A 13,244-nucleotide genomic window follows, 5' to 3' on the forward strand; every position below is an offset into this window, starting at 1 on the left:
TTTACAGCTAGTAAGTAGTGGAGCAGAGACTCAGGTCCATTTAATCAGGTCTGCTTCAAAACCTGTAGTTCTAATAAGAAAACAACAAATTGTAAAGGAATTATTTTTATTCCTTTACAATAATTAATTATGATGAGCAATAAGGTGATTCTATAAAAGGAGACTGTAAATTGAAGCTGAAGAAATTCTAGGTTTTGACAACTTACATATTTTTTCCCTTGTCTACATTGCTTTGATTATGCCTATCCATTACCCCATAGCTCATGCAATACTCTAAATTATCAGTATTATTAGATTTTTAAAACATTTTTACTGTTGCAATTATAAACAATAGCGATTAGTAGTTTTATAGGCAGGTGTAAGTAAGTATTGATTTTGGCATATATAACTTGATTAAACAATGCTTTCTGCAATCAACCATACTTCTTATGTCTTCAGATGCCTCTGAGAGCCAAACTTCTAAGCACGTGGAAGGTTCAATATTTAACAAAATCTCAACATTTAAAACTTACATTTTGATCACCTCAATTTAATGAAATGTGAAAAAAATTTGCTTATTGATGAGGGTAGGCGCTTTTTTTTCCTGATCTGGGCATATTAAAAAAGTATTTTTAAAATTTTTGATGGCTACAGTGAATGAGTTTACAAGCAATAAGTATCATACTTAAATTCCCTTGATCTATTGATAATGGAACAATTCAGAGAACATATAAGTGGCTTCCAGCAGGGGTTTCCTAGGGCTCGAAGGCTATAAGCTGGACCTAGTTTTTCTAAGGTTTTTTTTTTTTTTGAGAGAGAGAGAGAGAGAGACAGAGATAGTGAGAAGAGAGCATGAGCGGGGAGGAGAGGGAGAAGCAGGCTTCCCGCCCAGCAGGGAGCCCAATGCGGGGCTCGATCTCAGGACCCTGGGATCATGACCTGAGCGGAAGGCAGACGCTTAATGACTGAGCCACCCAGGCGCCCCTCACTCTAAGTTTTGACTCCTCTTCCCTGGAGCTCCTGCAGTGTGGCCTCCAAATGGCTCCTGTGGCTCCGGAGGGTCACACCCATTGGACAAGCGCTTCTTGGTACCCCAGATTAGCCGACAGATGTCTAGTGGTTCTTTCTATTGGACAGACTTAGTTCAGCACCTGTCCCATTACTATGGTCCTGGCAATTGGCTTAAACAGAATCAGATCCCACCCCTGGTCTTAGGAACTCTTCAGGGCAAACCATATGGCTAACAGGAAACCTGGGGGCTCCTCCCACAGGGAGGAAGTGTGGCTGCTTGCTGCAGGTCATGTCCATCATTCAAAAGTGTTCATATTCATTTTACATGGTTTCATATATTAACAAAAACCCCAGATGCCTACCATGTGCCAGGTACTTTGCTAGTAGGTATGAAAAACAACTAAATTTTGGATTCTACCTTCCAGGAGCTTTCAGTCTCTAGGTGAAAAGTAAGTTTAACAGTGAACAAATCACTTAAAAAGCAAACGAGCCTCATATACCTCACAAGATCACAAAGTTGGACAATTTTACAGAATGGCAGACGATTGAGGATCCAGAAAAGGTTAAGTAATATTCATTCAGAGCCTTTTATGTAAAAGGGGTGCAATTCCCTGCAGGAAGATGCCTACTAAGAATGCTTGTTTTTAAACTCTAACATTTCGGTATTTGAAATAATTTCAGGTATTTGAAAATTTAACATTTTGGGGCACATCTAATTTCCTACTAATTGCAAATAAATGAAAGGTGACAAAAGTCACCTCTATTTCTCAGTACACATAACAAATGTAGAGTTTACTTCATATCATACATTTCGAATTTTTAAAAGCATCTACATTTCATTTTTGCCTTTTTCCTGACATAGTCCCTGATGCCAATTTTTAAATGGTACTGCATTATGCATTTTAAAACATGTTTTTTTCTTCTTCTCCATCCTGGAAACACTACTTATCCTTCAAAGTCCAATTCAAATATAAATCATATGTAAATACAAAAATTAAATTATACAATATCTAAGCCCTTTAAATGCAATATATTCATTACAGGCCCCTTATCTTAGTCAGTGAACACCAGGTGCAGGGCCAGCCCTTCCTTTATCCTAGCATCTCCATTAGCTATCATCCTTTCTGACACACTGCAGATGTCTCTTTGTTTCATTAACCCTTTTCCTGCTTTTCTGCCAGGCATAACGTTTTATGGAATCTCTGTGTAGAATACAAGCCTGAGAAAATAAGTCAGGATTATTTCTTTGGAGGTTGCAATGGGGAGAGTAAACGGCTTTGGTCTTTATGATTTCCTTCCGATGAATTCTTGTTCGTGCATAAATATCCTAGTAGCAAAGCATGTGCTCATCTCTTAGCCCAAAGAGGAGACAGACCCCAGGGCTACTAGTCCAACAGGCAGTAAGAATGCACGAAGGCATTCTCTAACGGGCAGCACACTATTAGACACCTAAGTTCCAGATACAGAACAGCAGAGCAGTCTGGTGGATAGGCTGGATTCTTAAAACTCTGATTTCTTGGCTCAGAAACTCATTTGCAATCACTGACCACAGAGAAAGCGCTTGTGAAAATTTCATTTGCTAGAGATGATCTAACTGGGGATTGCAAGAGTACCTCTGAGTATTTGTAGATGAGGACAAGTACAATTGTCACTTGAAATGCTTTGTTTTATTCTATTGACCGCAAGAAAGCAAACCTATGAAACTAAGTTTGCCTGAATTACACTCTTAATAGAATTTTTAACTGAGAATAATTATAACAAAAGGAACATTATGGACTGGGTAGTGTTGGGTAAGATCCCAACTACTGTGTAGGCTGCCTGGGCCGTGGCTCTGGCGGTCCAGGATAGGGTGCAGGAGTGCCTCTGGGTACTCTACTTATCTCCTCTTTTGTCTTTCCTTTGTGATTTAAAGTCAACTTACTGATATCCTAAGGATCCCATAAAAGGCATCAACAGGGACATGGCCTGTCAAGGCCAGTTATCCTAGCACCCATCCTAAACTGAATTAACCCAGCCGCTCACCATTCTGAACACAGATGGCCCTCTTTCTGGCTCAGTCATCCATACCTTCAGGTTGCATGTAGGACCAAGCATACACTACTGGATCCATGTGAGAATTCAGGTGTCCTGTCTGTTCTTCATAACACACCACTTTCAGCATGAAAAAGTAGAATAAAAAGTGTTCCCACCTAATGCTATATCACCCGGATCTAGCTTCCATTAACAAACACAAAAGCCAAAGTATATGTTTGCCCTAACTTTCTGGGCTCATGAAACAGAATATTTTAAGTTGGGTAACATTTGGAGTAGTTAGAAAGGAACTATACCATTTCCTATGAGGTTTTCAAGACTTTGGGTTCTTGGCTATTCTCTTTTCTCTTTCTTTAATGGATTTAAATGTTATTTATAGGTTAACAACTAACTGGCTTTTCTTTTCTTTTTTTTAATAACTGTAGACCAAAACTGTCTTCTGAGCTTCAGACTTCTATCCAGTTCATTTTGGCTCTCATACATTTAAGAGCACCAACTCAGGATTCTCAATTTTACCCACCTCTCCCGCCCACTCTAAGCAGTCTTCCTAATCTTATGTGGCTATCATCTACACAGCCTCTCAAACCGTAAACATGGGGTTCACCTTTTGAATCTTATTTTTTCCTTCAATTCCAGCACTGAATCCATCACTACATTATCCTATTCTTCCTCTAATATATGTATGTGTAAATATATACACACATGTATATGTTATGTGTTATCCACACATGTGTTTCTACCCACTTCATTATAGCACTATAATCAGCACACTCTCTAAGCCAGTGGATCTCAAAGTGCCATCAGCCTTACACAGGGACTCTTAGAAAGGCAGATATTTGAGCCTCCTCCCAGTCTGAGACCTTCTGGGTCTTAGAGGCCGGTTTCAGACAACAGTTTTGAGCAATGGAAACTTGATCAAGGCAAAGGGGCCCACAGTGACCCCCTGGCTGAATACTGACAGGCCCATCAGGGTACCTACCTCAAGATAGCCACTGGCCCTAATTGACTAATGGGCTACTTACCACCAGGCACAGTTCCCTATGTCCCCATACCTCCATACCTTCCTCCTTTAAAAACAGCCCCCACCCACTGCGTGGTTGCAGTTTCTCCTTTGCCGTCCTTCCCATGGCTCCCTTGTGGTGTATTCCATACATTTCTATCCCCTTTGTTCTGCCTCGGGTAAATCCTTTCCCCACAGGCACCACTAGCTTCCACTCCATCGCTGCCCCACATTTGGGGGCCCCCAACCGGTTGAGACAGACACCACATGAATCAGAAACCCATTTGGTGCGGGGCAGCAATCTGTGTTTTCACAAATGCTCTGGATGATCCTGCTACTTGCTGAGGTTTGAGAACCCCTTCACTAACTGTCCTATTTCACTTGACAGCTAAAATCAACTCTCAGTTGGTCTTTCTCTCCCACTCTTGCCCCTTCCAATTCATTACCTTCCTAGCAGACAAAATAATTTATTTCTAAATTTGATCTAGTCACTCCCCTGTTTAATACTTCTCATTGGCTTTTAAATGCACTCAGAATAAATTTTAAAAATGTTTTAGCATAGCCTGCAAAGGACTTCATGCTATGTGTCTTATCAATGGCTCTGACCTTTCCTACCACCCATCCTCCTCTCCCTTAGTCACGCCATTGCTAGGGCAGCCTCCTGACCTGCTTGGTGGACCACTCCTATTCCTCACAGTCCTGGCTGCTCATCTGGGAGGTCTCTCTCCACTTCCATCATTCTCCCTGCTCCATGACTCTTCTCACACTTTCAAATCTCCATATATACATCCGTTTACTTGTGTATCATGCACCTCCAATCCTAGATCATCAATTTTGTGAGAACAGGGACCACATTTGTTTTCTTCCAACACTGTGTACGCATTGCCTCCTGAGATGCATCATAGGTGCATTAAAAACAAACAAAAACCTGTTAAATGGCTAATGAAATGCAATTCCTATGAAGGATAAAATACAAACCAAAATTTTAAAAAAATGGTGTTGATGTTGGTCATTAAAAATTGTGGGCTTAGGAATTCCCAGGTAATATCTGGAGTTGGTGTGAAGCGTGGTTGGGATTCTTTTGTGCATGGACAAATTACACATGCCGGGGATTTAACACTGGTGCAGAGGGTTATGCTAGCAAAGATTAATGCACTATATAATCTTGTGGGTCTTACAATAAGTCCTGAGCAGTTCACATGGATAGCACAGACCTTGATTCTCTCTACCTTTAGTTCTGGCTAATCCATCTTTGTATCCCACAGGCAACACCCATTCAAAACACACTTTGGGTATGTCAGCCAGGTTATGCTACTTTGATTCTGCTTTTGATTACCACCCCTCGAGTTTACCGGCTGAACTTTATTTGCTTGTTTTGCTTTTATTTTCTCTTTTTGCTCACAAGTTTAGTATGCTTTAAGCTCAGGATAATTTTAGCTCTTTCTTTGCTTCTAGTACTCAGCATTCATCCCAGCCATGGCTGGCACTGGCTGGCTGCCTCCATGCATTCTTGGATGCCGGATCACAATCCTTTGGACCCAATCATTGTGTGAGCTCACTTGGATGGGAGATCTCAGGGGAGGGAGAACTGGACAGGTATAAACACAGCAAGGCCAGAGCAATGTGCAAATAAGGTAACTGGCCTGTGGTGGCCTCACCAACCCCCCACTTATGAACAATCCTCTCGTCGAAACCATGACCCAAACTCTCCACCACTATGACATTAGTTCTGTTTTCTACTCTCAAGAAGCCCTTCTCTCAATAATTTCCAAAATGCCTTCTAAAGGTATAGACTGGTAAATGCTAACAGCATAATTCCCAGCTTTGTAAGATATATTAGAAGGAATTTTCTGGGATAGGGCCTGTGATGGTTCATTTTATGTGCATGGGGCACCCAACCATTTGGCTAAGCGGTATTCTAGGCAGGTCTGTGAGGGTGTTTCTGAATGAGCTGAATATTTAAACTGGTACAGTGAGCAAAACAGATGGCCCTCCCCAATGTGAGCAGGCCTAAACAAACTTGAGAGCTGAAATACAATAAAAAGGCTGAGTCAGAAAGAATCCTCTCTGCTTATCTTCCCGTTGGGACATCAGTCTTCCCCTGACTTCACACACTCAGACTGGAACTTACACCATTACACCTTTGGCTCTCCTGGGTCTCCGGCTTGCCAATTAGACATCTTGGGACTTCTCATCCTTCATAGCTGAATTAGCCATTTCCTTATAGTCTAGCTATCTATCATCTATCCTAATGGGCCCAGTTCTCTGAGGAACCCAGAGTAATTCAGGAAACTTCTGGACCAAAGAAAATCATGTGCCTGTATATACTATAATATTTATGAAGCCGGGATGTTCTACCCAATTTATAAAGCTTGCCCAATGTAGTCAGCCACCATGCCACTGCAGGAAGGGACCTGCTGCAGAACCTCTTGAAGTGTAACCCTATCGAGTACAACTCCGCACAGAGGCCCCACAATACCCTTACTTCTCCGACTTCTGCTGCACTAGGTTCCAGGACCCCAACCACCAGGCTAGGGCCTGACCTATTTAAGATCCCTTCCAGGAGAGGAGGAAAATCATGGGAAGCATGGGATGCTGAGCTCCAGCTAGGTTTGGCCCAGCCAGGGTGGAAGTACCCTAGCTCATGCTTTTTACTACCTGTAAAGATTGGTGGATTTATTTAAATTAACAATAATTTCAAGTAGGACATTGTAAATATTATGAGAAGCACACTGTTGAATGTTGAACCTGAACTATTAAGAAACCAAAAAAAAGTTTTTTTAAATGGCCAGAAAGCTGTTAGCTAACATTGAGGCAGGCACATTCCAAACAGAACATAAACAACTTCAGCAGAATATAAATGATAATCAGACAAAGCCACTCAATGACTATGGTGGAACAAGACAAAAAACAAGGCCACTCCACAATTGGGTCTGCAACCAGACAGAAACAAGGATACTCTGCAACCACAAATATAATATGTCCCTCCTTCAGTTCTCTAAAGTGCCTACTGTTTCTTTTTTAAGTGACAACTCTTGCTTAGCCTTTATCTTCCCTTCCCCTACACAAAAATCACCAAGCTGTACTATCATCAACTTGTGTCTATTTTCTAAGAGGACCCAAACCAAAACTAGCCCTAGTTTCCCTAAACCTCCTGAAAATCACCCACCTTAGTCCCAAACATATAATAAATGACATCTAAACTCCTTCATCATGAAGAGGTTTTGCTGGCAGGAGCTTCTCCTCATGCAACTAAAAGTTAAATAAACGTAACTGCGTCTGACTACAGATGAGCTCCTGATGGTCTCTGGCTGGTGCACTTTGACCTAACCTCCACAAGGAAGTGGCCGCTTACTCAAGGTCATGTTTGACAAGAAGAGGAAGAGATTATGGATGTTAACATTGCAATTACTCAGAGAATCTCAGTAAAAACTAAAGTGACTCACTAAAATGCTCTAAATGAAAAAAATACATCACCATATGAAGAAGAAAAGAAAGAAGAAAGAAAAGCTGACCAAGAGAAGGATCTTTTAAAATATTAGCGGGTAACTTGTCTGTTGGGCACTTCAAGCCTCAGGCTAAATGAGATCATTCACATAAGTGCTGAGTATAATGCCCAGCACAAATTCAAAGCACATTTTTATCATCATAATCATCATCACTATCACTCTTATATTATTATGGATTATCAATCCCTGCAGATGATTTTAACAGGATGCATGCCCACATATATATCCACACAAACATAAAAACAAGAACGCTTGCCTAATTGAGCATATTAAAAGTCTGTCTGTTCATCACATAAGCAAAGGGAAAGGAACAATTAGTACTCACATTGAGCTGAAGTTCATCTGTCCACTGTCCAATCAGACGGTAACCAGGGTTGGTGGTGTTTGTGGTCTGGTACTGAAAGATGTCATAACGCCCAGGTGCATCCCCATTTTTGTTAAACATTACTGGGGTGCCTGCACTCCCTGAGGAAGACAAGAAAATGCCAGATTTTATAATCGAGATTCCTTCTACCTCTTATGCCTTCGGTGATGGTCTGGAGACCTGCTGATGAGCAAGGTAGCTAGTAGATAACCCCATGTTTAATAGGCTCCCCCCAGATGGGCAATGGATAACCTATGGGTGGGTCATCCCTATGGCCTGTGGATGCTTACTAGAGAAGGTGGGAAGGTGACCTGCTTCCCCCTTTGAACAGTTCTGTTTCTCAATATTTCTTAGTATTTTATGCTAATCTTTCCCCCTTGTGGAGAAAATTTAATGCATTTTTTCCCAGAGACCATCTTAAGTTGTATTATTATTTTAGTTTCCACTTAATTATCAATTGTGGTTAGTAAAGAACCATTTCAAAATAATACATTTTTAAAAGGAAATCTAAGAGGATTAAAAAATGAAGAAAAAAGTTTACTTAAATATGTACTTGGATATTGATTGCATTTAAACATATTTGTTGCTGGTCATGTCTAATTTATATGATAACCAGTCTAAAATGCTTAGTAATGTACATGGAAAGTATTTAATAAATATTTTTTTCTCAATCTGCTATGTGGGTCTTACTTCTTTAAAATGTGGGTCTTAGATGAAACCCATTATTTTGGCAGAATTAGACACTGAAGTCAACTTAAAAAGACTGATACATTCATCGAGAGAGAGAGTGTGTATGTGTGTCCATGTGTATCCTTTCAAAGTTAGATGTGAATGAAAAGCTCCTTAGTATTAACCACGTGGAACAACTGGCAAATCATACACAGAGAACAAAAGATGTGGGTTTGGGTTACTTTCAGCAAGAGTTACAAAGGATTCATCAAAAGTTGGCAAACTGAGTGCTGTTTCTCTCATGATCCCTTGGAAATAGGATAAATACCACTGGCCTCAGGGTATGTAACTGGTATCTGTTCTCTAAGTTAATACTGGATTGATATTTTTCAGAGGAAACAATGATATAGTTCCTGTCTTTTACAAGGAAGTTAAAGATCATTTATAAGCTGAAACAGAATCACTAAGAACAGAAATTCATTTTGTTATTTTTTGTTGGAGAGGGGTGGAGTAAATTCAGGTAATGAGCATCAAGCCCATTTGAGAATTCTCATTATAAATTTAAGACCCAAATGATTGCAAAGTTCTGCATTTGGTTAGCAAAGTCACTAGCTTCTGCAGAAGCTGGGCCGACATGGTATTTGCATTAATAACATGGATGGGGTTGGTGGGGAGTCATGTTAACTGGAAAAGAGTAAACAAGCTTAAAACAGTTAAAAAAATAAAAGGCACACCTATACTTAAGGAAGCAGGTGTGATGCTGAGTGGCCACACATGAATAATCACTCAACACAAGAAAAGAGTTAGAAAATGGATCCAGACAGAGTGACAACATTTAGGTCATCAGAGACATACAGAATTGCAATCCTATGCTGAAAGTTACCTCTAGTAGAAGAGGGAGTTCAATATATAGGCAGGATTCAGGAACAACTAAAGAACTCCACACTATCCTACAACTGTCAAGTATAGGATTTTATAATTCTTTGGTATTGAAAATGAAAAAAAAAAAACTGGAGCTTATAGTAGGTTCAGTAATGGCTCCCCAAATATTTCCATGTCCTAATCCCCAGAATCTGTGAATGTTACCATACAAAATGAGAGATTTTTGGAAATATGATTAGGGATCACGAAATGGGAGAAGACTATCTTGGATTATCTGTGTGAGCCCAGTACAATCATAATGATCCCTATAGGAAAAAGGGAAGAGGAATCAAAGGAGGAAGGAGCTGTAATGGTCAAAACAAGAAGTTAGAGTGATGTGAGGAAAGGTTCATGACCCCAGAAGGGCAAGTGACCCTCACAAGCTAGAAAAATCAAGGAAACAGATTCTTTTCCAGAGCCTACAGAAGGAACCAAACCCGCCTTCACCTTAACAAAGGCTGGTGAGACCTGTGTCAGACTCCCAAACTACAGAACTATAAGATCATAAATTTATATTGTTTAAGCCACTAAATTTATAGTACTTAATAGTACTTAATAACTGGCTTTGGAATCCCCAAGAAGGGGTTTAAATTCCAGAAACCACCTTCTACGTGTGACTGTTACCACGTTATTCATTCTCCTTTAACTTCTGACTATCCCTAATGGGTTAGTGTGGATTCAATGTAATAAAGTATATAAACTGCTTAGTTCCATGCCTTTTACATAACAAATGCTCAATAGATGGGAATGATTTTATTGTTTTTGTTTTTAAAACAAGCCCTGGCCAGTTTTATTAAAGACAAATTTTGGGTGATTTACTTTTCAACAGTCTGTCCCAGCATGCTTCTAATGACATCAAATCACCTGGATCAACGATAGCCAATGTGACTTCTCTGTAGTATTTCCCACATGCTGTGCCCATCTCAATATTATTACCACTGTAGTGACGATGGACACCAGTTTTGGCCAACAGGGCATAGTACTCTATTTCTGATTTCCTTAGAGCTGGACAGTTGTTGGTGAGGATGACCAGCTTTGCTTTGCCACATCTGATAGTTTTCAGAGTCTGCTTGTACTCTAGCATGCACTTTCCACTTTTCATAACAAGTTGGATCCTAGGTTGATCAACTCCAGTGACTTTTTCATCTCCTTCATGGCCACCATCTTCCTCCCTTAGGTGAGGGACAGCCCCATCAAGACTAGACACCAAGGGGGAGGAGAAAGATGGCGGAGGAGTAGGAGACCTAAATTTCATCTGGTCCCAGGAATTCAGCTAGATAGGGATCAAACCATTCTGAACACCTACAAACCCAACAGGAGATCAAAGAAAAGAATAGCGGCAACTCTCTGAACAGAAAAGCGACTACTTTCTGGAAGGTAGGACGTTCAGAGAAGTGAATCTGAGGCAATATTTGGGAAGATAGACGGCGGGGCGGGGAGCTTCCATCAGCCGCTACCGACAAGTGATAGAGCCACAGAGCACAAAATCGAACTTTAAGAAGTTGGTTCTGCTGAGGGATATCGCTCCAGTGGCTAAGCGGGAGGTGGAACCCTCACGGGGACAGTGTGGTCTCAGGACCCTTGGGGTCACAGAAAGACCGGGGGTGCCTGAGTGCGGCAGAGCTCCCAGGTATCGGAGTGGGGAAGCCGGCTGCAGAGATGGAGCAGAGGAGCGGGCTCTCAGCTCAGGGTTGCCATAAACCGTGATCCGCAGCACAGACGGGCCACTACTCCTCTGCCAGCAACCCAACAAGGGGCAGATCCGGGGAGACTCCACTTCCTCCCCTGGGAGGAGCAGCGTGGGAGTGCGCTGTAGGGATCTGCTGGGTTTAGAGACTCCACACGGGGTCGGGTACCAGACATAGAAACACTCGGGTCACAGGCTGGGTGAGACCAGGGAGACGGGAGTGACTGACTGCTTTTCTCTGGGGGCTCACTGAGGAGTGGGGCTCCGAGTTCTCGGCTCCTCCGGGGTGGAGATTGGGAGGCCGCCATTTTCACTCTCGTCCTCCAAAGCTGTATGGAAAGCTTGGAGGGAACAAAAGCTCTCGAGAACAAACCTGAGCAGATTACTTAGCCCAGACCCAGCAAGGGCAGGGCAATTCCACCTCCAGCAAAGACATTTGGGGACCACGGCAACAGGCCCCTCCCCAAGAAGATCAGCAAGAACAGCCGGCCAAGACCAAGTATACCAATCAATGAGAACGGCGAAACTCCAAAGCTAGGGAATACTACACACAGAATCCATGGCTTGTTCCCCATGATTCTTTAGTCTTTCAAAGTTAATGTATTTTTTTAACGTTTTTTTTCCCTGAATTTTTCTTTTCCCCTTTTTCAACCAAAAACTTCCCAATCCCTTTTTTTAAAAATCTTTTTTATTTTTCATTTTTAGAGTCATATTCTATCCCTTCATAGTAGTTAACCTTATTTTTGGTATATATATATAAGTTGTTCTCTCTTTAAAATGTTGGCATACACTTTATTCTAACATGTCAAAATATACCCTAAACTTCTAGTATATGGCTTTGTTCTAGTCTCCTGCCTGATCACATTCTCTCTTTTTTTTTTTTAAATCCTCTTTCTTTTTTCAACCAACTTCTTATCTTATCAATTCCTTTTAAAAAATCTTTTATAATTTTCATCTTTACATTCATATTCCATCCCTTCATCATATTAACCCTTATTTTTGTATATATATAAGTTTTTCTTTCTTTAAAATTTTGGGAGGTACTTTCATCTAACAAACCAAAATACACCCAAAATCTAGTGTGTGGCACTGATCTATAAACCAGCCTGATGAAATCTGATCATATTCTGGTTATTTGTTTTGTTTTGTCTTTCTTTGTTTTTATCTTTTTCTTTTTGTCATTCTTTCCCTTTCTTTTCGCCTGGTTTCAGGTCTCTTCTGATTTGTTTACTGTATATTTTCTGGGGACGTTGTTACTCCGTTAGCATTTTGTTCTCTCATTCATTGATTCTCCTCTGGACAAAATGACAAGATGGAAAAAATCACCTCAAAAAAAAAAACACAAAAAACAAAAAACAAGAGGCAGTACCGAATGCCAGGGACCTAATCAATATGGACTTTAGTAAGATGTTGGAAATAGAGTTCAGAATGATGATTTTAAAGATACTAGCTGGGCTTGAAAAAAGCATGGAAGATATTAGAGAAACCCTTTCTGGAGAAATAAAAGAACTAAAATCTAACCAAGTTGAAATCAAAAAGGTTATTAATGAGGTGCAATCAAAAATGGAGGGTCTAACTGCTAGGATAAATGAGGCAGAAGAGAGAATTAGTCATATAGAAGACCAAATGATGGAAAATAAAGAAGCTGAGAAAAAGAGACATAAACAACTACTGGATCACGAGGGCAGAATTCGAGACATAAGTGATACCATAACACAAAACAATATTAGAATAATTGGGATCCCAGAAAAAGAAGAAAGAGAGAGAGAGGGGCAGAAGGGATATGGAACAAATTATAGCAGAGAACTTCCCTAATTTGGGGAGGGAAACAGGCATCAAAATCCAGGAGGCACAGAGAACCCCTCTCAAAATCAATAAAAATAGGTCAACACCCCGATATCTAATAGTAAAACTTGCGAGTATCAGAGACAAAGAGAAAATCCTGAAAGCAGCTTGGGAGAAGAGATATGTAACCTACAATGGTAGAAACATTTGATTGGCAACAGACTTATCCATAGAGACCTGGCAGGCCAGAAAGGACTGGCAGGATATATTCAGAGCACTAAATGAGAA

The 13,244-nt window shown here is 40.7% G+C and overlaps 1 protein-coding gene and 1 pseudogene across 1 annotated transcript in view; both read right to left on the minus strand.

The window, feature by feature from the left end:
* The window catches only part of GRM7 (glutamate metabotropic receptor 7), an 886,221-nt gene that overhangs the window by 234,609 nt on the left and 638,368 nt on the right, over positions 1-13,244 (minus strand). Inside the window, 1 exon segment of the mRNA XM_021694901.1 lies at positions 7,856-7,995. Coding sequence (XP_021550576.1) covers positions 7,856-7,995 — 140 coding nt within the window.
* On the minus strand, positions 10,300-10,648 carry LOC110584757 (annotated as a pseudogene).

Source organism: Neomonachus schauinslandi, chromosome 1 (genome assembly GCF_002201575.2).
Source record: "Neomonachus schauinslandi chromosome 1, ASM220157v2, whole genome shotgun sequence".
Taxonomy (NCBI): Eukaryota; Metazoa; Chordata; class Mammalia; order Carnivora; family Phocidae; genus Neomonachus; species Neomonachus schauinslandi.